This window comes from Meriones unguiculatus, chromosome 4 (genome assembly GCF_030254825.1).
Source record: "Meriones unguiculatus strain TT.TT164.6M chromosome 4, Bangor_MerUng_6.1, whole genome shotgun sequence".
NCBI classification, from domain to species: domain Eukaryota; kingdom Metazoa; phylum Chordata; class Mammalia; order Rodentia; family Muridae; genus Meriones; species Meriones unguiculatus.
Genome location: NC_083352.1, coordinates 16,097,316 through 16,122,684, shown reverse-complemented (window position 1 = coordinate 16,122,684; position 25,369 = coordinate 16,097,316). Strand labels below are relative to the sequence as shown.

Below are 25,369 nucleotides of genomic sequence, written 5' to 3'. Positions count from 1 at the left end.
ACTCAGATCCTTTTCACGCTGTTTGATGCATGTGTGATAAAAGAAAGAAGGAAGAAGGAACTATGGACTTCTGCTCACACTTACCTGGTGGGGGTGTGCTTTAATAAATATCTTCTGAAAGCTAAATTTGAAAGCTTTGAGAATTTCAGCAGTCACCGAGCTAACAAAGAAGGTGCATTCATCATGATGTCAGGATCCATATTATGAAATTCCACTATTGCAATAGGAAATAAAACAATATGACGATGTTTTAAGAAAGTATTAAGTGACCTACAGAGATGCTCAGGATAAAACACATATTAAAGGATCGGTTTTATATTGTGCCCAGGGTATAAAACCAAATCACTCATGAAATGCTATGTCCACACACACCATAAAACTATGTACAAATGTGTAAGGGTATAAATCGAAATCTTAGCAATGCTTGTTTCTACTGTGGATTATGAATTTTTTTAAATATTCATGTATATGTATTCATTGGTGCAAAGGCAAGCGTTTTTATTCTATAATTTATGTGGAGGCTGCATTTCGTGCTACCATGTTTTAGTCTAAAGCCTGGGAAAACGCGGCTCTAGAGACTTATGGCACTGCAAGCAGGTCTTACATCTCAGAAGATTTCATTTGCAATGATTTCTTTATTAATTTGTTGTTGATTTTCCTGGAAATAAGATGGAAGAAAGGTAGCGTGGACAGAATATAATGGAAGAGTACCTGCATCTTCTACTTTCCCAGAAGGCCAAGAGGAGAAAAGCAGTTTTCACAATATTTTTTAAAACCAAAAAGGAGCCTAATTATTTAGATAAAGTTAAGTACCTCTCCTCTTATCACAGGAGAGACCCTGAAGTAAATTCTTTTCCCCATGCCATGAGAGAGACAAAGAGAAAAAAAAAAAAAAGCCTTTCATACCATTCTATAAATTAAACACTATAGTATGTGATGTTTCAGGCTATACCTCATTGTGTGTTTCCTAAGAACATGGATGATGGCTTCCCAGAACTGCCTTTCTAATTCAGTTGTATGTCAACATTCTTAGCATACTCAGCCTGCTAACAGGGCTTGCTTCCTCAGCCATCTTCACGCATATGTCAGTAGTCATAGATCACTGGTTTTCATTAATACAAAATAATTCCCTCCAGTTTCAGTCACTGATTAGGATATCTGAAGTATGCCTGTGCTTCTCAGCATCTTCATCTCTGAAAAATAGGCTATTACACAGAACTGTAGAGGGGATGAAAAGCCTTTTATAACTTCCTCATACTAACAAGAATTCAGAATGTAAATTCCACAGGACAAGGCTTATTATCTGTTTGTTCACTGATCCATCTCAGGTGCCAGGAACTGGGCCTCGTTAAAGGAGGAAAGAGATTCAGTCTCTATAACTTAGTTTACATCCGAGAAAGAACCATAGATTACTCATGGCATCCCCTCCTCCCCAGCTTGGTAATAACGGCTGCTGTTGAACAGGACTGTCTGTAGACTGCTTGGAAAACATGTTTCTCTCAGAGCAGGCATCACAACAGGCTTCCTACACACTCTGCCAGGGGAAATGTGTCTTTGGTTGTGGCTACAGTTCCCAAACTCTTGGTGGAGTTGGCCTGAGATAACACAAGGAACTCATACAAAATCCATAAAGGGTGTTAAAATCTGAAGACGGTAAAGTCCTCTGGATCCCACAGGAGCCACTGGTTCAAGGTTACCCACGTTTTTACTATTAGATGCCATATTCCTTGCAATCATTTCCTATTTTTGTGAACCTGGATGTTTGGATGTTACTGATCAATGGGGAGGTATCAATATTTGTTGTCAGAGTTTGTGATACTATACAGTGCCCAGCAGACAAAACAGGCCTTCATTAGTCAGAAAGGTTATTTAAAAATACAATGAAAAGATTAAGTTTCTCTCATTTGATTTGTATTATGTTTTCAAATGGCCAAGCTATTAAAACAGACATTTTAAATCACTTGGATCTAACTCTTTAGTTAATGTATCTGAAAGGCATTTCTTCTGACCTGAGGGCACAGTGGGAAAATTCTGAAGACACCTATGGCAGCATAACTTCAGATACATTAAGCATCCTAACAATGTACCCGTTTTTCCTCTATGGCGGTTTGGGATATACTTCTGAGAGCCCAGACCTCCCAATGTGTTAAATGTTTTGCTACGACCGTGTATCTTAGCACATTTAGAATATTTTTTTTTTTTTGAGACTGGTTACCTTCCCTTTTTAAAAGGGGCACTTTATGGTGCTTCTTGACATGTCTGGATGGCCAGCACCATTACTCTTGCAATTTGGAGCCATTATTAATTCCATGTAGGGTCATTTGAACATAAGCACTGTGATACCATGAGAGTCTACCTCATGTCTATGGTCGCTAAGTAGCAAACAGAGGTAGCGTATCCAGCATTGATACACTATACCAAAGAGTGATTGACATCCTGAGCAGGACAGGGTTAGACAAAAGATTTCATCACTCTGGGCGCACAATGTAGAATTTGTGAATTGTATAATTCTAGAAATTCTCCTGAATATTTTTGAATTCGTTAAAAAAAAAATGAAGTGAAATCATATGGAAGGGTGATCTGTTGCTAATTGCTTGGGCAGGAGTTAACAAAAACACCTGTTAACCGGTTACCTCTAGACTTGATGACAGCTCCTAACTTTAGATCCCTTACCCGGCACGGGCAAGAGGCAGCCTTCAAGACAGATGCAATGGAGTTGCTGAGAGGAACTGGGCGCCTCACCACCTCCCAACACCTGTTCCCAGAAAGTGCTCTGAGCCAGACACATTGCCTAGGTCACAGAAACCGAGGCCAGAGCAGCGGGAGGACTGTGCAGCTGACACCTGGCTCAGGCACTGGCACCAGCCGGGGGCCCCGTTACTCTGTCAGCACTTCCACTCCACCCACCCACACCCCACCCCTCAGGAGGAGGAAATAATTTACTTGTCCTCCAGCATCAGCTTCTTCAACTGGAGAAGCCGCTTCCTGGATCATTTCTTATAGCCCATGAATATTTATAGAGGAATCAGAGAGGAGAACAGTGATCAGTGCTGGAAGCGTGGCCGAGATAAAGCACCACTCCTAAATCTGGAGAATGAGAGAAGCAGGCAAAGCCCGGGGCCAGGAAAGGCAGAACATTTGGAAGTCCTGTTGGGAAGGGAGCCTGACCTTGTTCTCTCAGAGAACTCCTACATCCACATCTGCCGTTTGTTTGTTTGATTTTTGCCCATACCACCACCCCCTACACGGAAGGGGTTTCCTGGTTTCTCTCTAACTTCAGTATGAGATTCCTCCTGCATGTACTCTGAAGTTATCCTTGACCTCCATACTCTGTGGTTTTCAGGTTGTGAAAATTGACCCCACTTTGTATTAAAAGCACAATATTAGGCCAGATGGTGGTGGCACAAGCCTTTAATTCCAGTACCCGGGAGACAGAGGCAGTCGGATCTCTGAGTTCCAGGTCAACCTAGTCTACAGAGTGCCAGGACACCCACGGCTATACAGAGAGACCCTGTCTCAAGAACAAAACAAAACAACAACAACAACAAAAATAATTACCAAAAGCACAACATTAACTGTCTGTGCATAGTGCTTGTATCTATTTGTAGATAAACCATGGGTAAAGTATTCCTCCTTAATTGCTATCTGCATACAAACAAACACAGGAATCGATGTTATCCTGACTGAGCTCTATGAAACTTCAAAGCACCTCTAGAACCTCACGAGATCACGTGGCACAGATGAGCTGCTGCAGTCTTGCACATGCCAGGTTTCTTCCAACATTTATGCCAAGAGCAGCCAGGGTGTTAGGTGCTGAGGCCCCCTGGTCTCTGAGAATATGAAGCCTCAGGTTTTATATCATTGTTTTTCCAATTGAGCAGTAAGGTTGCTGAACAGAAGGTAAGTGCAAATTAGGAAGGAGAATTTAGGCCCTGCAAGTCTCTCCAGATAAATGTTGGAAAATCATTAAGTTAGCTCACTCCCCAGAGGACCTACACAAAGCATACATTACCAAGTGAATTAGCCATTGCCATTAATTTCACTACAGCTTCATCAGCACACAGCATTACTGCTACACGGAAATGACAGGGGTTGAATACATGAGAATGTAAATAATTTCTTTTGATGAGGCTGCCCGGGCCAAGGACAGGCAGTGAGAGAGCAGCTAGTTCAAATCTGCTCCCTAGAGTGTGCCTCCACCACAAATACACTTCTCAGGTCATTCCCCAACCAAGAGATGGAAGTCTGTATTCTGCAAAAGTCTCAGGTAATTTGTATGCAAATTTGAATTTAGGAAATTAGGATAAAGGACTGGGGTGAGAGTCCACAAAAGTAGGCCTTACAGCTTTGTAGGTGCCTCTCCGGTGCCTTAAAAGCTGGCAACAGACCCAACAGGGGATAGTCTACGGCATGGACACACTTTCACAGCCACCTTTCCAAGCATGACGGTCCCTTACTGCATACACATCACAGCTGGCACTGTGTTCCATACCAGGCACAAAGCTCACCTCATGAACTTCAGTGCCAGAATGGACATATTCTGACCCAGTTTCCAAGGACTATTTTTTATTAAAAGTCTATGTGCTTTCCAAGAAAAAGAAAAACATGAAGTATTTGTAATAAAATCTCACTAGGTTCAAATCACAACTTTACATAAGTTGGCTTTATATGCCTTCCTGTGCAGATTCTGTGACTGTTTTAGCCACGCTGGAACCCAGATCTCCTCACTGCTCATGCTCTTTCCATAGTTAAGCAGTGCCATCTCTCCAGAAGGGGGCTGAGCCAGCAAAGGTCAGGGCTGTGTGAGGGTGAGTGTCCCTGCAACTGGCCACAGTATTGTTGTTATTACAGAGATCCGAGTCTCTCCCAAAGCTGAACAAGATGGCTGATAGGATATAGGGAGGGTCTGTAGGAGCCAGAGAGATGACGTACAAAGGAAAGGCAGGTGCACACATGGGGCTGAAGATTTAAACCTACTTAGAAGAAGAGAGGCTGAAGTACAACTTACAAATACTTGAGACACACCGGAGATGAGGGAATTTGACCTGTTGGCCATGTATTTTCCAAAGTGGCTGGAAAGAGGGAAGCTGAGCGGGCCAGGAACAGCAGGTCTTCAGAAGAGACATAGTTAATGGCCCTTGACGCTAAGGCACCTGCACTGTAGCTGGTAACTAAAGCAGGGGTGACAACGGCAGCACAGTTGTTTCCAGTGGAACCCGGAAACACCATCACAGCAAGCAGGCTGTGGGATGCAAATGAAATGGAATCTCTCTAGAAACAAGTGGATAAAGTGGAATTTTGTGAGTTGTTTACCCTATCTCTGGATGTGGCATAAACACACTGAAAAGCAAAATTCTTAAATATAAAAACATCAGGATTCACAAAAACATGTGAATTAACCTCCCCCTTTGTATTAAAAAAAAAGTATGTAGTAAAAGGCTGTTACACCTAGACTTAACTTCGCCTTAGCTCTCTATAGGGATTAGATTTACTGACTGGAAGAGGAAAGTCCAGGCCTTTAGATCTTAGCTGCTGCACTGGTGGAAAGCAAAATAAAGAGGCTGATGATTAGCAGTTTATATTAATCAAGGTATAATCACGGGAAGAGCTGAAGGGTGGATTTCAGCATGCGCCTACTTCTCAGGCAAGTGATCTCAACAGGCAGCAATCTGGTGGCAATCAACCCTACCTATGATGGGGTCTGCCTGCTTCTAATGCTCCCCCTGACTTCTCAGTTTTGAGGCCTTTGCTCAAAATTCCTAGATCCTGCCTGGAGCCATCCCTAACTAACAATAAAAATTGCAGCCTGAAAAGGGGATTGAAAAGGCTTAGTAGGGCCCCCTTAATCTCTCTTTTGTAACTCATAATACAACAAAATGCTCTAGAAAATCTTAGGTACATTTAAAGCCGTCTATTCCCATGTACTCAACAGACAAGTGGAATCACTTAGCAGGAAATCCACTGGAGAAGCAGTTTCTTTGAAAGGTATCCAAGTTAAGAAGAAGAAGAAAACAAACTGTAAGCCTCTGTTTTCCTGACTTACTTCATAGAAATTAATGCATTTTCAGCTATATTCTAATCACAAAACTAAAACCAGAAGTTTGGCTTGCCTACCCCAGGGTGCAGTGAACCTTATATTTATGATGAGAGGGGCAGGGATATGAATGTCTTACGTCTCCTGTAAGAAAAGGCATTGGCTTTGTAGGGACAAGAGAGGAAAGGCAGGGTCCTACGTAGCAAGAGGGTCCTGGGCAGCTTGAAAATAGTTCAGAGCAGGTATACAGGGCTCTTCAGAAACGTGTTTCAAAAATCCTTGGTCTTGTCTTCCAGAGCTTAGCATGCAGAGGCTAACACCCTCAGTTCAAGGCCTGCTGAGGAAAAAAAAAGAAGAGAGAGAGAGACCCACTTCTGAGGATGTGCTGGGCAGCCTGTTGAGGGCAAGGGCCCAAGAGCATCCTGGTGGCCAGTGATGTAATCACAAGCAGTCCAGGCTTAGAGGCAGAGATATATTGAGTATATTCATAGGCCTCTTCTGTGGCCATGAAGAGAGAGGAGGATCCTCAGGCACTGATGGGAGCTGGTCAGAGAGAACTTAAATCTATTTTCTAAATACAAAGCAATACAGTGCTTACTTATTCCAGCAAAGTTCCTGTTAGGTATGCTTATAAAACCCAGAGGAAACACAGGTGTATTTTTTTTTAAGGCTGGGGTTCAAGATCTGGCTATTTCCAGAAATAAGGATGTTCAGGATGACCAATGCTCATTATTTCAGGTGTGATGCCTGCTTCACCATCATCTTCTTAGTTTCATAGAGTGGACATGGTCTGGGCTCTTACCTCAGCCAGCTGAATTACAGTTGCTACCAGTTTCATCTGAGTAGCAATGTACTTCCTCTGTGTGTACATCCTAAGACCAACCACGACTCCCACTGACAGTTCCAGGATAAGCAAAGCAAACGGATCATTTCACTCTTGCGTTGTACTATTTCGTAGACATGGTTAAGGAACTCTTTCAGCTCTATCCAAAGGACTGACTAAGTCCTCCATGGTCCTAAATCCTACTTGACTACCCAAAAGAGAGATGTTAGGTTCAGGGCAGTTTAAAGGATGTGTGAGTATCACTAAGACAATAGTTTCATGGTAGTCAACATTCATGTGGTAACTATCATCCTAACAAGATACTATTTACTGAGTCTTCAAATGACAGGCAATTAAACTCCTTAGCCTTCTGGGAAAATCCACTACTGAGTTGGAAGGCAGGCAAAACTTCTATCACCTCTCTGTTTGCAGCTATGTTTTACAGTGAGGACATCTGGGCTGGTGGTTAAGTCACCTGTTTTAGACAACAAGGGGCCTAGAATTTACAAGGACCTGGCATCACTTCTTGTGTTCTCGTATACAAACACACAGTGCTTATTAAGATAAATGCTGACATGGACACCCTTTCTTCCTCATACCAACTCACAAAACTATGTGTGTGTTCGCCTCTTTGACATCTCATTTCCACTCTCAACCACTGGCAAGGTGAGTAATTTAAAAATAAAATACAGAATTATTTATATATGAGAGGACTGAATTTCTGCATTTGGCCTTGAAGGGGAAAGCGACAGTAGTTGTGGTGTTAAAACCCTTAATTCTTACCAATCCTTGATCTTGTATCTTTAGCTAAAATGCAAGAAGCCAGCAAACTGGATCTAGTCACTGTCCCAAACCTACTGTGGTCCAAAGGACAAAAGTCATGGCGAAAAGACCTCAACTCATTTCTCTCACAGGGCTGACACATGTAAGTCCTAGTGACCAGGGGGTGGTCCAAAAACTGAGTGTGTGCTTCCTTCTTCAAAAGGATGCCCTGAAGGGATAATTACAAGACCAGAGAAGAGATTCTGCTGCCTACCACCTGCACCTCCTGGGCAGCTGATTCCATCCCTCTAAGCTTCAGGTCCCAGAAAAGGAAAATGAGATGATTTGCAATTCTACAAAGCTATTTCTTGTATTTGTGCACAGCTATGAAAACAGGTATCGAGACAGATTATGCCAAGCAATCTAAGTAACCTGAATCAGAGGATAGAGCCGTGGCGGTATATAAAATCTTATATGCAAATGGGAGGTGTGGATGCAACCTGGGGTGCATACATTATTCAACACTTGAATTTATGTAACTTTCAAACAGACCTAGAATACCCTGATCTTTATTCATTCTACAGAGAACTCAAGTAAGCAAGTCTGTGTCTGGCATGGAAATTCATGGAAGATTCCTGAAGCTCTGTCTCATTTTCCCCAGAGGATGAAGATGAAGAGGAATACACAGTCAGTACACTCACATACACCGAAGCTGAGTGGTCGAGGCCATAGCTGATCGTTCCCATTCCTGTACTGTTCACTGTCCCTACAAATGAAAAATGATCCACTGCCAGACGATCTGACCTTGTGACTATGTTGCCCTTGACTGATCCCCTCATGAAAGCCCCAGAGTTTGAACTGATGTGCTCCAGAAGGAAGTCAAAATCAGCAAGTCCTTCCATGAAGTATTACTGCTAAAGAGCAGAGCAAAGTCCTGGAGCCTGCTATCCTCCTGGCCTTTGCTTTTCAATCCTGACTATACACAATGCAAGGAACTCCCTGCCAGGTCTCTACTTCTTCTTCAGTAAGACACTCCTAATAATAATACGTTACTATGCTTTATGCACGACAGAACACGAAGACTTTGTGAAACAATGAGTGTGATGTTTCTGATATGATGGCTTTACAATTACCAGCATTGGTTCCTGGTTTTATTATTAAGCTATAGTCAGTCGACTCAGCTCCACACAGTTTCACCATACTTACTTGTTTTTTTTTTGTTTTGTTTTGCTTTGTTTTAATGTTAGTCTTTATTTCATTACAGAGGGATGAACAGACATTTTGAAGCTTAATGTTTAGAAATGAATACAGTGTGATTTTTGCTGTCTATATTGACTGTGTAGTCAATTCTCGTTATTCACTGTAGTTTTTTTTTTTTTTTTAATTATGGCCAGGAATATCGAACATCGAGTGATGAGCTACTGCTATCAGAGGAAGCTCATGAGGTTGGGGTAGCATTTTGGTCAATGGATCAACACACAGTCTTGTGTACTTGCTTATGATACATTACTTAACGCACATGGTGAGTCCATGGCCAGCTGTGTTCTAACAAAGGTTTGAAAGTACCTGAGCCACCAGAATCCACAGAGGAAGACAAAGTCACCAGTCCTGATGAGATCTGATAGACTAGGGTCAGATGGAAGGGGAGGAGGACATCCCTTATCATTGGACTGGGGGCAGGGCATAGGAGAAGATAAAGGAGGGAAGGTGGGATGGGGAGGGAATGGGGGAGGTGGGTAAAGCTTAGATACAAAGTGAATAAACTGTAATTAATAAAAATAAAATTAAAATAAAAAACTAACAACAGCAACGAAAGAAAATACCTGAGCTATTACATGTATTCTTTTGCATGAGGTCATGTCCACCTGCTTGCCTTAGGGACACTAAACAACTCATCAGTTAAAAACTTATGATTGGCAGAGTCAGTGAGAAAAATCATAGTCAAAAGGCTTCACCCCTCCAAAGAAAGCAAAAGGATACTGCTAAGAGGGTGAGAGCTGGCACCTGCAGCCTAGAGGGTTTCTTTGTTCAGCCTCCGTGTGCATGTGGGTCTTTCCCATGAGGATGACTCAAATCTCTCATGGTTCTGTCCATGTGTGGGAATAACTACATGGTGCTCAGGAAAGCCAATGCATGGCTTGGTAAGCGTTGATATGTATGCCAATATACGCCAATATTTATACAGAACAAAGTATTTACTCTACTTATGATGGGCACTACACCAGGCTTTTCTGTACGTATTGTCTGCCTTATTGTGCTCCCTCTGTAATGCATTTGAGGGCTGGTAATGCAAACAAAATGGATGTAAGCTTGCATAGATTGCTTAGAATTTAAAACTGCCTTCAGAGGCTGTATTTGTGTCTTGGATTCCTATCTATACCATCGATTTATCAGGAAATGCCTTTTGTAAAACCAAGAGAGTGAGAAAGCAGGTCCACCAGTGTCTTTGAAGTTTAACCAAGACTATTCACCTGAAAATGAAGCCATAAATATTTAAATGCCTGTCATCATTCTAGTGTTTGCTCCCAATTTTAGACATACAACAATGTGCCAAAAACTATAGCAAGCACCGCAGCAAGACTGTGGAGGCAACACCATGATCCCTGCTAAGCATGTCTCAGGACTCGTCTGCCAGGATTTTCCAGTATATTAAGACAGGTACAGCAATACAGCAACTTCAAAAATGAAAGAAAGGTTATTGCAAGCTTTAGTGTCATTACTGTCAGGCTAATGATGTTTGGGAATTATATAAAACACTCGACTCACGATCTACTTTTTCTGTGAGTGATAGATGCATTCATAAAAGCTTCCAGGTGAAACAAGAACCCGAAGGGACAATGCATCAGCAGGATAGATTAGGCTCTTCAGTAACAGCAACACTCAACTCCAGAGTATCGCACTAAAGGCTTGCTTCTTGTTCTTGCATTTTGTAGCCCAGCCTTAAAATGATGGCTATATCACACCTACTCACAAGCAACTTAATGTCTGGGGTAGGAGGTAAGTGGGGTTCATATAGGCAATATGTTTGCCACATGTGTTAACAAACCCTCCCATTTGAGATACAACACTGCTAGCCACTCAGATTCTGTATTCACAATCTAAGCTTTTCACTTCCATTTACAGGGCAACATGGAAGATAGAGTAAAGATACCTTTCTAGGTTTCAGGTTCCCGATTTCATTCTTCTTTCCTCTAGAAGTCTTTTAATCATATTTTTTCACTTCTTGAATTTATAATATAATTGCATCACTTACCCCTTTCCCTTTCCTCCCTCTAACCCTTTCCAAATATCCACTCTTGTTCTCTCTCAAATTAATGGACTCATTTTCTTCTTCAATTGTTGATATATATATAGATATATTATGTATAGCTGTATTATATATATACATATGTGTGTATATATATATACATACACACACACATACATACATGACATTATATAGACAGAGAGGACACTATCACAGAGGTGCCTCTACACACCATGCTTGGCTATTTTGGCTCATCTTCTCTGCATACCAGCCTGCACTTTAACACTCAGACTTGAACACTCATCATGAAGGAACTAGACACCAAGTTCTATTTTTTTTTCTATCATTCTCTATCATGAAAATCATGGCAGTCAAGTCGGTATGTGGGAATGTACCAGAAGAGAGAATAACTATGAAGAGATGGCTCCTTTTTGATGTGAGTTTATAGACCAACTGGCAAAATAAATTAGCCCATTGGATTCACCTTGGACAGCGAACAATAGAACAGCTCATGTGCAAAATTACATGTCCCAGAGAAAAGTTCAGAACAGAGTAAATAAAAATAGCTGTGTTTCGGGAATGGACAGAACCATTTATGGTGTTCTAATAATGTGGCAGAGGTATTGTTTGATTATGTTAATCGGCTTCGATCATCATTATGGCAAAGAAGAGGAGATACAGGAAAGCTAAGTCCTCCACTAATAATGACGGGGACTTAGCCATGGCTTTTCCAAAGTATTCTCTGAGATTTTCAGAAGTCAGGAGGGACCTCAAAGACTAGTGGTGTCCTGTAGAGGATTTAGAAGGCTGCGAGGTACTTAGATACACAACAGGAAGTGTGAGGAGCACGTCAGATGTGGAGCAGGGAAGGCACATTCAGGAGTGGGGATTCAGAAGCTGTCCATCATATTTGAGAATGCATGTTAACAAACAAAGGGAAAATGGCAGCCAACGCAGAGGACTTGTGGCCAGTCTTCACTGCTAGGGAGACAAGCATGTATACTATCAGAAAAGCAGTTGCCAATGGCTATACATGGGGGTGTGGGCGCAACTATATGGAAGAGATATGGTATATTTCAAATGAAGATGCACCTCCAGCTCCTCCAGCATGCACTGCCCACAGTCATGGCTGCCATAGGCTGCGTCTGTGGTTTCCAAGACAACATGTGATATGTACATAAGGGCAACAACTCAGCTACTTTTTAGGCCAATTATCAGTTCCCCACTGTGCTCATGACAAATTATCACATATTTAATGGCTTCTATAACATACATTTGTAACTTTACCATTTCACAGGTCAGGTACATGAAAAGGACCTCACTGGCTAAAAGCTACACTGTCAGAACTACACACTTCAGGCAATCCCAGAAAATAACTCTTGCCTTCCCCAGCTCTGCCAGCACCAGAAGACTTGTAGAGGAACCCCTTTGCCCCCACTGAATCAGTCTGATGGAAGACCTTGCCTCTCTCTTTCACTTTGGAATACATTTGTGATTATATTGGATCTACCTGGATCCTCCACAATAATCTCCTAGCTTTAAAGTTGATGAACTAACCCTTGTAATTCCACCTAAAACTTTGGCTCCCCACCACATAACCTGTCTACGTTCCTGGGGAACCTCTTTTGAGAATGTTCTTTTTACCCGCAGCAGCCTGGGATCATGCTCCACCAATGTCAGACCTGATGCCGTCTACCTGGCCTCTGGGGAATTGTGTAGCACAGATATAGGCTCAATGTAGCAGGAAAGATTGTTTCTATAGGAGGTCAAGAAGAAGGCATTGTGCAGCTCACAGCCTGGAAGATGTCTCTGGCCTGCTTGGTACTTACCCTGTAGCACAGGCAGGGGATGATTGTCTACTGTGTGACCTCTGGACTTGGGTATCAAGGCTCCAGCTCTTTAATCACTGTTCTTACTCTGATAACAGAGATAGTTCTATATTCCTGAGACACAGACCCTCTTTGGAGTCCTAATCCTGATGACTCATTCCTTATTTCAGCCTGAGTTTCTGTCTTTAAAAACTACTCGCCATTGCTTCTACTTGCTAGTCCAAGGTTTTAGCTCCTGTGTGCTGACTGAGTCTCTTGCCTCCTGAGAGTCTTTCTTACTGTCCAGGCCATAATTGCCTTTTAGGTACCATGGCCCTCCCTGTCCTTAAGTCCTTGGTCATTGTTTCCATGCCCACCAGAAATGCCTTCCTTTTCCCAGAAGCACCAAGTGGCAGACCCTGCTTCAGCCCACAGAAACACAGCTCGGAAAGTCTTGTCCTACGAGATTCAATTCAGTGGCTTTTTTTGTTCTAGACAAGGCTGCAGAAAAACAAATCAGAGGCTCTGAAAGTGGAAGGGAACCAAGCCCTTCCCTTGCAAGAACTCTGCCAGAACAGTGAGATATATGCAAATATATGCACAGCAGTAGAACAAAACAACAGATGAGAAGGCTGGAGCCGGGGAGGAAAATGTACCGACCAGAAAGTAAAAAACTGATTCTGGCAGCACTGCACCTGAGCTCCCATCCCTCTGTCCCTAGGTCAGTGTTCTCTTCCTCCTGTCCCCTCAGTGGGTTTACCTGCAAGTTTTGGAATATGTGGTTTAGAGGCCTTGAGAAGGCATCTAAGCTAAGCACTAATGGTGATGGAACCCCAGCTGTGAATGCCCAGGAAGCAGCCAGCAGACCCTGCATTAACAGTTCCCATACTGGCGCTCTGCCTAGGAACCTCTCTGCAGACTTCCCCATCTTGAGCTCCCGCCCAACGCCCTGATGCTCTGCCTACTCTCTGGTTAGATCTGTTGCTCTCAGGCACATGAACAAACACGCATATGCACCCAAAACACATGCTCCACAATTATAGCTCTTTCCTAGGATGGCTTTTAAAAGACCTCCCCCAAAGTGGTATGTTTTATATACTAAACAGCCCCGATTTCTTTATTCATCTACCAAGAAGAGAATTTTCCTGGCATTCTTTTCTTATAATTTGGACACTAAATTCTTCCAAAGACCCATGCCCTTGGCACTCATAAGAAGTGGTAGGAGCTAGTGAGAAATCTTCAGGTTATTAGGTGTGCAGCTTTGAATGACACAGTGGGATTTTTGGAAGGATTCGCTTCCATGCCATTAGAAGGACACTTCTTTTTTATATAATTTTTATTTTTTTTATATTAAACACAGGTTATTCATTTTGTATCCCACCCGTAGCACCCTCCCTCATTCCCTCTCAACCCCACCCTCCCTCCCTCATCTCCTCCCTGCCCTTTTCCAAGTCCGCTGATAGGGGAGGTCCTCCTCCCCTTCCATCTGACCGTAGCCTACCAGGTCTAGAAGGACACATCTGCAGTGATGTCTAATGTCCCTTTAGGTAGAGGCCTGAAAGCACTGTGACTTTCAAGTCATAGATTAAAACCCCAAACCTGGGATCCCAAACACTGGGGGCCCCCACCAGCCCCTGCAAACACTGCAAATCACACACAATGTGCTTAAGCTGTAGGAGACCAAATTCAGCCTAGATTTAGAATTCAGTAACAGCCACTCACAATTGTTTCAGCCCTTTGGGACCCGGCTCTTAGACAAATCTCAGGATGCTGGTTACACTATGAGCATGCCCCATCTCCTTCATGTCCCAGCTTCCCAGGGCTCTGCCACAACCCATCAATCAAATCAGTGAATGTCTGTGACTCAGATGCACAAAACAGCATCCAGCGAGAATCAGGCAGGAGAAGGAGCCCAAGGGTAGATAGTGATTGAGAATTACCTGTTCATTCAAATCTTTCCCCCCTAAGATTCTCTTTTCTATAAGGGATGAGGGGGAGTCATGAAAAGGTTCAAATATCATCAACTTTTTTTTTTTTTTTACTTTTAATATCATCATCATTGTTTTTAATTGAATACTCTCTGTATGCTTTCTGAGGGGTTAGTTGTAAATTAAAATGTTGTTGTTCTGTTGCTATAGCGATAGTTATTGGAAACAGCCTTCTACTCTCTGGCCTCTATTTGCACAGCCTGGTGTCACTGCAAATGACATGATATGGCAGCATATGACAGCCTTCCCATCTGGGCAGGATCTGCACCCCAAGTTCTTTGGCCCAATGGCCATGTGTTGGCCCAGCATCCCTCCTGGCACTTTTATCTTCACAGCTGTATCCAGGTAGAGGGTCTGAGACACAAACTAAGGCGATGTGGAGCTGGTTTGTGTTCCAGTGGGTTGGCCGTGCACTTCAGAAGTTCTAGTAAAGATGTTCTCATCTGAAAAAGGCAACTCAAAGGGCAGCGGGTCCCACAGAGTGCCCAATCGATGTCCGATCCAAGTCCAGATGCAGGTGGGAGAAAGAGTGATTCACAGGTCCTGACCATTCTTCATCAGAGCAAACAGCACAGAGAAGCACTGAGCTCTGCTCCAATTATGCCTACCCAGGAATCACTGGAGTTTGAGAGGCCGTGGCACACAGCATGGCAGCACAGGAGGCATGCCTAAGCAGGAAATGGCTTCTCTCTGGCACCGTGATTCAGTTCACTGGGTTTTACATTGTCAGCTTTTTTTAACCCCTTTTGTTTTCATCACAGATAGAATTTCAAGACAGTTAATCTGATTGGGCAGTATTAGTCCATCTTACACATGCGCACAGGGAAGCCTCAGGACTGAGACTTCTCAAAACTGCTGCTGGAAAAGGCTTTGACCTGCAAGGGAAGGCAATGCTATGCCAGGCAAGGGACCCATAACAACTCCAAATGCCCTGGTTTGAGTCCTCTCCACCTTCAAGGTTTTTGCCCTTGGGGTAACTGGGTTTCTGATTTAGACCACACCCCAACCAATTCTATAAGCTGGAGACCAAGGTCTTGTTCTGTTTCCTATGCTGGTTGTCCAACCTAGTAACTGTTCCTTAACTGATGGATGGTTACCCGTGGTCCTCCTGATGGGCATCCCTTCTATTTTCCCCAAACCTTAGGACTGCATCCAAAGTCAACTGCCAACTGCTTCAGGTGTCTTCCTTGATCCCTCAAGTTTTCTGTAGCCACACTAGCATGCTACCCTTGGTCCCATCCATGTCCTAGCCTTTATCCTGGGCCACACCTCCCATTGCCTGCTTCTGTATGTTTGTGTGCTCAATGGCTGGTACAGCCCCAAGCCTTCAAATCAGTTTAGCTTCTAAGGACTCCAATTTTGTCTGTGGTTGCCACCCTCCAAGAAGCATTCTGCTCCAAGCAGATGGATGGTGTTATGCCAAGGAAGGAAAATGGATAAGAAAGAGTTTAGGATATGGCAATTAGATTTCCCTGACCTCCAGTGGAAGCTTCAAGCTGATAGTGTAATCTATCCTTTCCCAATCCCATGGCCTAACAAGTTCCCTGATTTCTGCAACCTCAAGGGCTAAATCAGCACCGTGGACAGCAAAAGCCAAGACACTGAATAAGGGAATACTTTAAAGGATCTGAATTTTGTCTCTGGAATACCTGTATCCATATGCTGTGTGTGTGTGTGTGTGTGTGTGTGTGTTTACCATTTTGTTGTATTTGTTTATGTGGGGGATATGCTTGCCATAATTTATGTGAAGAACTTTACAATTAAACTTTACAATGCATGTAAAGTTTAAATTCTCTCTTTCCACCGTAGAGGCTCAGAGCATCAAACTCATGTTCTTAGGCTTGGTAGTGAGTTTACTCTCTAAGCCATCAAGGCAGGCCTTGTCTTTGGAATATACTGAGCGTTAGTAAGTTGCCCTTGAGTTCTGTGCCCTCGTTCTGGGATTGTTTGAATTCAGGAAAGTGATCTGGTCCTTGGCTTTCTTGAAGACAGATACAACATCAAAAAGAACTATTTTTTGGCATGTGATAGCTTTTGATACAGAAGTAATCATTTTCCCATTTGTTAATCAATGTGATAAAGAAAGACACAGCCTCTCTCCCCCATTACTCCCTCCAAATATACTATCTCTAAAATGAAATTTAACAGCACTCCTCTGCTTAGGCAAAGAGAACACATGAGCAAGCTACTCATTCACAGAAAGACAAGACAGAAAATTTCCAGTGACTCCTCTTTCTTTGAAGTGTCTATTTTAAGAGATTCAATGATGTGTAGGGCACAGGGTTAGTGGCCCAGCCTTTCAGAGAACAAGTGTCTCAACAGAACGCTGCTTGTTCAATGCCACATCATGCAGAGGTTTGTTCAATGCCACATCATGCAGAGGTTCCAAAATAAGCTATACCCGTTTCCAGACAAAACCGTTCTCCACCTGAATGTCACATCCGCCTCCAAAAATCCAATATGCTATACTCAAACTCAGCTGAAAGACAGAGTAAAAAGATTCCTTGCTATTTGTTAAGCAAGAGAAGATACTGAAGAAATACACAAGTGAAGTAAGAGCCAAGCAGTGTTTCAGACACTTTTTCGTTTCCAAAATACCATTTAAAAATAATTACACCCACGATTTATGCACGATTCATTAGACAGCAAGATAAAATGCACTACTAAATTTTAATTGCACTGCAAGAGTAGACATAATGAAAAATATCCCCTAACTTCTTGGGATTATAACCCAGTACATAACATCTTCATCACCATATAAATCCTGCCCAACAGTTTCAGCATTACTGAATTATAAAAATGTTTTAGTTTCACGATTTGGTAAACCACCAAAGACACTCTTTAGTTAAGCATTTAGAAGGTCAGGTAATCTGCAATCAATGTTTAAGTTACTGATGAAAGTTAATAGATTTAAATCACAGCTTTTCCAGTAGCGATGGCAGGAATGTCATAAATACATACTTGTCTCCAAACTGAAGTGGCTGTAAAGACTATGGTTTCCGTCGCTGACTCCCCTACACCAAGCTAAGAACATGCAGTGTAATCACGCTCTGGTGTGTGTAAAGCGCAAATGTAAAGAAACGGTACTTGCTTTACGGAGACAGTGGCAGGAACCTACCTCCTGTGCAGTGTGCCCATCCACAGCCATGCGGGATACAGGCTGAGGCTGGGAAGAGCACCACAGATTTGTGTCCTACAGGAGGATGTAAACGTTAAATGAACGACGCTGTGCAAGCCCATGAAAGCACACTCCAGCGGTCTGCTGTGCCCAGGCTTCCCATCCATCCCTGTGGATTTTGAATGGCACGAGCCATTAGACCCACAAAGCTCAAAGCTTCCGAGGAAAGGGTGCATCATGTAACAAATGCAGTGTGTGGCTCTCAGCACCGGGCCTGGATCATTTGTTCCCACACATACCTGTGGTTTTCAATGGAGGTTTCTCTCCTAGCAACAGTTTTAACCTTTTGGCGTGGATTTTGCCTTGGTAGTGTGAGTCGGCCACCACAGCTGAGGTAAAGGACATGTTACAGAGCGTACAGCATTTATTCTTGTCCACCATGTCAGCATCGCTGCCCTGCATGGGGAGAACGAGAAAGACAGTGTCACAGGGGAACTCCATTCCCTTCTGGTGAGATACCTGTCTATTGCCGACCAGCTTACAGACATGCTCAGCTTTTGCTCTGCAAGCCTGTTCTTGATCATAATCACCATCAGCTTAGTAATGGACATTTATGTAGTGGCTACATGTGCAAGTCACTGGGTTTATAGGAAACTTTGCAAATATGAGTTGCCCAAAGAAAAAGTGGAGCCCATAATTAGGAAAAAGCACATTGTCTGGCTGTGAGGAGTGTAGTTGGTAATTGTGCACATTATACTCATTAAACTAAGGAAAATATCAGAGTTCACACGGCCTGAATTATTTAGCAGAAATTATCATTTGGCATTCAGCTCTGCCTTTGCCAATTTTAGCCTCACCAGGATACATGGCTGCAATGTTCAAGTTGTTTTTATAAAAAAAGTTTCTCTAAGGACTTGAACATTTTTTTTCATACTTCATTTGCATATCTATCATAGAGCTATGATGACCACCACGCTGCCTGGATTTTCTGGCAAGATTTTGTGTCATTTTTTTTCTCCTTTTCTTCAGAAAAGGTGGTTGGCTAAATGCTGCACGGAATGCTTAGTCGGGCTTAATTTTGTATGCCTTTGTACGATTTAATGAAAAGGAATCGTGAAGGAGAAAAAAGCAAGCCCTTTGTTGGAGCATGTGACATAGCCATTATGTGTGCAGGTCATCAGTGACTTCTAGTCCTCCAGAAGATTAATCCTCTGCCTCCCCCTCCTGCCTCGCTGGAAATTGAGGGGACAGCAGGCTCGCAGATAAGGAGTCAAATCTGCTCCTCAGTGGAACCACAAGACTGGCTGTCATTAAACACCAGCCTTAGCGATGTCTCTAGCCCACAATAGTCTCTTCTTAGAGACCCAGAGAACCCAGAAGAGAAATTGAAAATTGGATGGAGACAAAGAGGAGGGTGGGGACAGGATGGAGGGGAGCAGAGAATTATATAATTTTTACATAATTATGAGATGTCTGTGCTGCCAGAGAGTTGCCCTGTGGGCAATATGTGGTCCTTAGAAAAATAACTCCTGCCATAAGGCATCATGGGTGAGATCTCTGAGAAGTAGTTTTTGGTACTTGGGGAGACAGATCTTATGAGATGGGTGGAGGAGTTGTGGTGTGTGGGGGTATGTGTGTGTGTGTGCATGCGTGCTTGTAGGTGTGTCTGTGTATCTCCAAGGAGGCTGTCCTCTACTTACAAGGTAGGAAAAAAAAAATGAAATTCTGTTTGTGGGACATGGTAGTGTCAGGAAGTGGATCCAAAAGTGCCATATTTCTGTAAGATTCTCTCTTCAGGGGGTGCATTCCGCCCTTGCTGAAGGTAAGCTCCGGTGCTTTGAGTTTGCTTTCAGGTGAAAACAAAGTCACAGGGACTTTTACAATCCACCATGTGGTTTTCTGTGAGATAAAACAGACCAGGCAATAAAGCAGGAGCGTACGCTCTCTCCCATCTCTCCAACCAAGCCTAATGGGCATACAGAGTCCCTTGGAGAGGAACAAGTCCAGAAGCAGCAGGCAAATCCAAATCTCAGGGCAACCTAAGACAGACAATGTGAAGACTGAGGTGGGAGGGGCTGGGGGCTTTAGAGAAACAGAAAATAAACTGGCAACCTCTTACCGTGTTAGGCATATTGCTCCTATGCCATTTTTTTTAACAAATGTTAAAAAGTTTTCAGATTATAATTATATTATAATTACATTTCTCTTTACCTTCCCTAACTCCAGAGCATCTCACACACACTGCTCTTTGCTCTCTTTCATAGGCATGGCATCTTTAATTATTGTCACTGTATACAAATCTGTACATGTAAATACATACATATTCCTAGATACAACCTGCTCAGTTTGTACGTTGTTTCCATGTATGTTTTTAGGTATATTTGTATATTTATATGTATGTTTGCATGTGTGACTAATGGTTATTAGATAGACAACTGGTCTGTTCTTCCCTGGGGAAGACTGTTTCTCCCACTCTCAGGATTCTGCGGTTGCCTGTCCTCCTTTGTGTACGGCTGAGGCTTCAGTGGTCTTCCTGAAGTCTACTTTGGCATGTCAGTATTTATTTTCTTGTTTAGACCAAATTTAGGTGATCATGCTGGCGAGGCCTTATGGATGTTACTCCTGCCATTCCTGTGAAACACAGTTTCACAGCAAACTCCCTGATCCTCGGGCTCTTGCATACTTTCTTCTCAATGTTCCCTGAGCCCGAGTTGCAGGAGTATTCTATAGATGTACCCAATGGGACTTGGCTCCGTGCTGCATTTTGTTTGGTTACGGCTTTCTGTAACAGTCTCCCCTAATGTTGCAAAGGGAAGTTTCTATGATGAGGACTGGAGACTGCACTTATCTGTAGCTATAAGAACAAATATTTAAATGAGTTTTAGGAATTGCACTGGTTTCTTAGAGTAGTGCCTGTAGGTGCTTCTTCAATAGCCATGGCTTCACTAGCCCTGATAGTTGTGTAAGCTTCCAGTAACAGGTATGAATTTTCTTGTGCTGATCAATTAGAGTACAATTAGAGAGCTTGTGGTTACTGCCAAGGTATGTGTGCCACTACTGCACCCTGAGAGTCATCATGCCATGCTGGTCTTTGGTGTGGCTCATTGGCACCATAGCAGGTTAGGATTGTTTATTGCCTCCCTCTTTGGGAAGTTTGAACAGCATCTTCTGGCACCATGAAATCCAGTCTTCACTGAGGAGGCATTCAAGTCAGTTCTAGTCCAGGGGTCTCTGGGCCCTGTTTCTGACACGCATGGTATCTTCAATAATTGGAATTTACCTTCCACCTCTAGGGAACAACCAAGGAAAATTGCAGCAGGCTGTACTTTTTGGGAATTTCTTGGACAGCCCTGGCCAGCAACATAAAACAAAAATAGTTTTCATGTCTGTTATTGAGAGTTTTGTAAGGTAGTCTTTGGCCCTTGGAGAAATTAAACTGCTGAGGCAAAAAGTTCATTAAATATATCCATATTAATAAATATGACTAAATGTATTAGTTTTTAAAAGTAAAGAGTTAATAGTATGAATCCTGTGGCTTAACCAGATACCATTGTGGTTATCTTACCCTTTTCCTTTCTTCTGTATTTACCTTCCTCACCCTCCATAAGGTGCTCCCTTTTCCATTGCCCCAATAAATCCCTTGCACACTGATAGTCCCCCTTTCCCTGCTCCCTTTTCTCTATTTACATCTGCCTCCCTCCTTAAAGAGCCCCCAGTTTCTCAGGCCTATAATCAGATCACCAGGACCCAACTCTTCCCTTTTCTATTGCTCCTCAATCCCCGTATCCTAGCAATGCACCATTTCACTTTCCTGGTTTCTGCAATGAGTTACTCAAGGCTCTGTGCCCACATCTAAAGAATTCTGAGCTGCAATCTTCAGGCAAAAGAACAAATTTCAAATTTGTCTTTCTGGGTCTGAGTTACCTGACTCAGTATGAAGTTTCTAGTTCTATCCATTTACCTGCAAATTTCATGATTTCATTTTTTCTTCACAGCTGCATATTATTCCATAGTGCATTTATGCATTTTTATTATCTATTTGTCAGTTGAAGGACATGTAGACTGTCTCCATTTCTTAGCTCTTATGAATATGAAAGCACAGCACATGGACGAGCTCCCTCACATCCACTGCAGCTCCTTGTTTAAGTTGTTTTAATGATGGTTTGCCTTTTGATTTGAGTAAGATCAAAGCTCAAGGATGTATTAATTTACATTTCCCTAGTTGCTAAAGATGACGAACATTTCTTTTGAGATGTTTCTTAGCCAATACCTCTTCGTCTTCCTCCTCCTCCTCCTTCTTCCTTCTCTTCTTCTTGAGAACTCGTGTCTCAGGCCCAGTGTTTGGATGGATCATTTAGGGTTTTTTTTTTTTTTTTTTTTTTGAGCCTTTGGTTTTTTTGAGTTTTTTTTTTTAATATATTCTGGAATCAATGTTCTTCAGATGCAAAGCTGGTAAAGACTCTCTACCTTCTCAGGGCTTCCTCGTCATCCAGAAGATTGTTTCTTTAGCTGTGCAGAAGCTTCTTAGTGTCATGAAGTCCCATGAGTCAACTGTTAATTCTTGAGCTAATGGAGTTTATCCAGGAAGGCTTTTCCTACACCTGTATCATGTAAGGAACTACCTGTGTTTTCTTCTAGCACTTTTAGTGTTTAGATTTCATGTCTACGTCTTTGAAGCTATTTTGTGCAAGGTGGTAGATACAGGTCTAATTTTATCCATATGCATGTGGACATCTGGTTTCTCCTGCACTATTTCTTGAAGCTGCTTCCTTTTCTTCAATATATATTCAAATATTAAAATACTGAACTTAGATTCACTCATGTTTAGGTCTTATATTTTGTTCTATTTGTCTATATATCCACTTTGTGTCAACTTTTAGAGTCATTCACTTTGTATTATTTTCTTTGTTTCTATTTCATTTTTTCTACTCTGATTTTTATTATTTATTTCTTGCAATCAGCTAGGCTAGTATTTGGTTTGTCTTTGTTTTTTTCCCACTTTTTAAGTTGTATTATTAAGTCATTTATTTGTTTTATTTTTTAGTGTATGCATATAGCACTTTAAATTACCCTTGTAGGACAACTTTCTTATGTCCCTATGATTTTATATTCCAGAGGATCTTTTGTTTGGTGTTTTTATTTAATTCCAAGAAGTTCTATACTTCTTTCTTGGTTTCTTCTTTGGCACATTCATCATTTACTAATGCTTTGATTCATCTTAGTGATTTTGGGCATTTACTAAAAATCTTTTTGTTGTCAATTTTAAGTTTGATTACATTCTTTTCAGATAGGACACAAGAAGTGATTTTATTCTCTTTGAATTTGCACAGATTTATTTTGTGTTACAGATATGTTCTATTTTAGAAAGGCTTCTATGTGATCCTGGATAGAATGTCTATTCTTCGGTATTTGTGTGGGATATTCTGTAGCTAATCTATTAAGTCATTGAATCCTGATGTTTCTTTGTTTATTTATTTCTTTTGTCCAGATGGCCTACTATTAGAGAAAGTGGGGTATTGAAATAACTTGCTATTAATGAGTAGAGTTACTTTGTGTCTTTGATTCCAGTAGTAGATTTTTTTATAAAACTAGAAGCCCCAGAGATTGGGGCTTACGTGTTTAGGATAAGTAAAGTTGTCTTGGTTAACTGTTCCCTTAATTAGCATTAAGTGTTCCCTCTTTACCTCTTCTGATTAGTTTGAAGTCTATTTTGTCAGATAAGTCAGATAATGGTGCCTGCCTGCTTCCTGCTCACACGTCACTGCAGAACTTCTGTCCATTCTCTTACTCGAAGGTGGTGCCTATATTTAAGGCTAAGATGAGTTTCTTACAGACCACAGGTAGATGGATTTTGTTTCTTCAACTAGTCAGCCTGTGTTTATTTATTAGAGAATTGAGGCCATTGATACTTTAAAATGTGTGTCAGTTACTATCACCATGTTGTTGATTTTTGGTGGTGGTGTTTGTGTTCTCGGTGTTACTTTGTTTTAATAATAATGGCTTCATATTTTCATAGGTTCTTTGCTATACTCGTTTGTCTCTTCAGCCTGCAATCATGCTTTCTCTATTTTTCTTAGGTTTGGTTTGTTGGACATAAATTTTTAGGGTGTTGATGCTGTGGAAAGCTTTTCTTTCTACTTCAAAGATGGCAGATAGCTGTGCTCAGTATATCATTCTATATTGGCTGTCATAGTCTTTTAGGACTTGGCATGCATTTCTTCAGGCTTTTTTGGCTTTCACAGTTTCCATTGGGAAATCAGCTATTATTCTGATGGTTTTTCCTTTGTATGTGACTCGTGAGGTTTTTGTTTGTTTGTTTGTTTTGTTTTGTTTAGTTTAACTGCTGCTATTTTCACCACACTTGCTTCTCAATGCTGCATAATGTTTTATCTATGATATGTCATGGGGATTTTTCAGTTCTTGTCTTTTGACATGATGTATGTTTCTTGTATGTGTATGTGTGGGTCTGTCCTTCATTTGGCAAGGTTTTCTTCTATGATTTTGTTGAATATCTAGTCTGTATCATTAACTTGGTATTCCTATCTCCTATTTATGCCTATAATTTCAAATTTTAAGTTTTCTTCATGGCATCCCAAATCTCTTGTGTGTTCCTTTTTTGCTTTTTTTTAATGTTTCATATTTCTTGCTTATTTGGTATAGATCCTCTACTTTATCTTCAAGTCTTGATAATCTGTCTTCTGCTTCATTCAGAGGTTTTCCTTTGATATATTTTCTGGTTGGATTATTAGGTTTTTTTCTCATTTATTTATTTTATTCACTTTACATTCTTATAGTCCCTTCTCTCCTATCCTCCCAGCTGCATCTTCTTTCTCCCTCTCCCTTTCCCCCCTCCCCTTTTCCTCACAAAAGGAGAATTCTATCCATCTCAGCTCATCAAATTGTGTCAGGACTGAATGTGTCTTCTTCCCCTGTGGCCTGTCCAGCCAGGGGGAAGTGATCAAAAATTTTAATATCACCTGAACTATTTTTGAAATTTCTATCAGTTCTGAAACAGCCAAGTATAAAACTAAAATCCTCTTAGAGAGAGTTTCATTGTTTGATGGTGAAAAGTCCTCAGAGTTTATTAATTCTGGGATTCTTGATATTTAATTTGCTCAGTGGCTGGCTCTTTGATCACCTTTCCCTGGGGTTGGGGGCGACCTTGCCAGGCCACAGAGAAAGACAATGCAGACAGTCCTGATGAGACCTGATAGGCTAGGGTCAAATGGAAGTGGAAGAGGACCTCCCCTATCCGTGGACTGGGGAAAGGGCATGGGAGGGGAAGAAGGAGTGAAGGAAGGATTGGGAGGGGATGAGGGAGGGGTCTACAACTGGGATACAAAGGGAATAAATTGTAATAAATAAAAAAGAATTTTAAAATGATCTCTGAATACGTTCCATGTGCTGAGCACTGCAGGAACTAATAGACATTCCTGGAATGGCATGCACTGGGTGCTCAGAATGGCTGCCCATAGACAGAATTATTGAGTTTTGAAGTTCTATCTTCATTTTAAGCTTGAGTCCTCATCAGCATTTCTATCTTCTGATTTAATTCTGTTTCAAAGTCCTGTGTTTTCTTTATGGTTTCT

General features: G+C 41.8%; 1 protein-coding gene across 2 annotated transcripts in view; it reads right to left on the bottom strand.

The window, feature by feature from the left end:
• The window catches only part of Zmat4 (zinc finger matrin-type 4), a 404,848-nt gene that overhangs the window by 164,012 nt on the left and 215,467 nt on the right, over positions 1-25,369 (bottom strand). For both annotated transcript variants that reach the window (XM_060381492.1, XM_060381490.1), the window contains exon 4: positions 18,080-18,236. In XM_060381492.1, the coding sequence (XP_060237475.1) occupies positions 18,080-18,236 (157 nt within the window). The remainder of the gene's footprint in view (positions 1-18,079; positions 18,237-25,369) is intronic.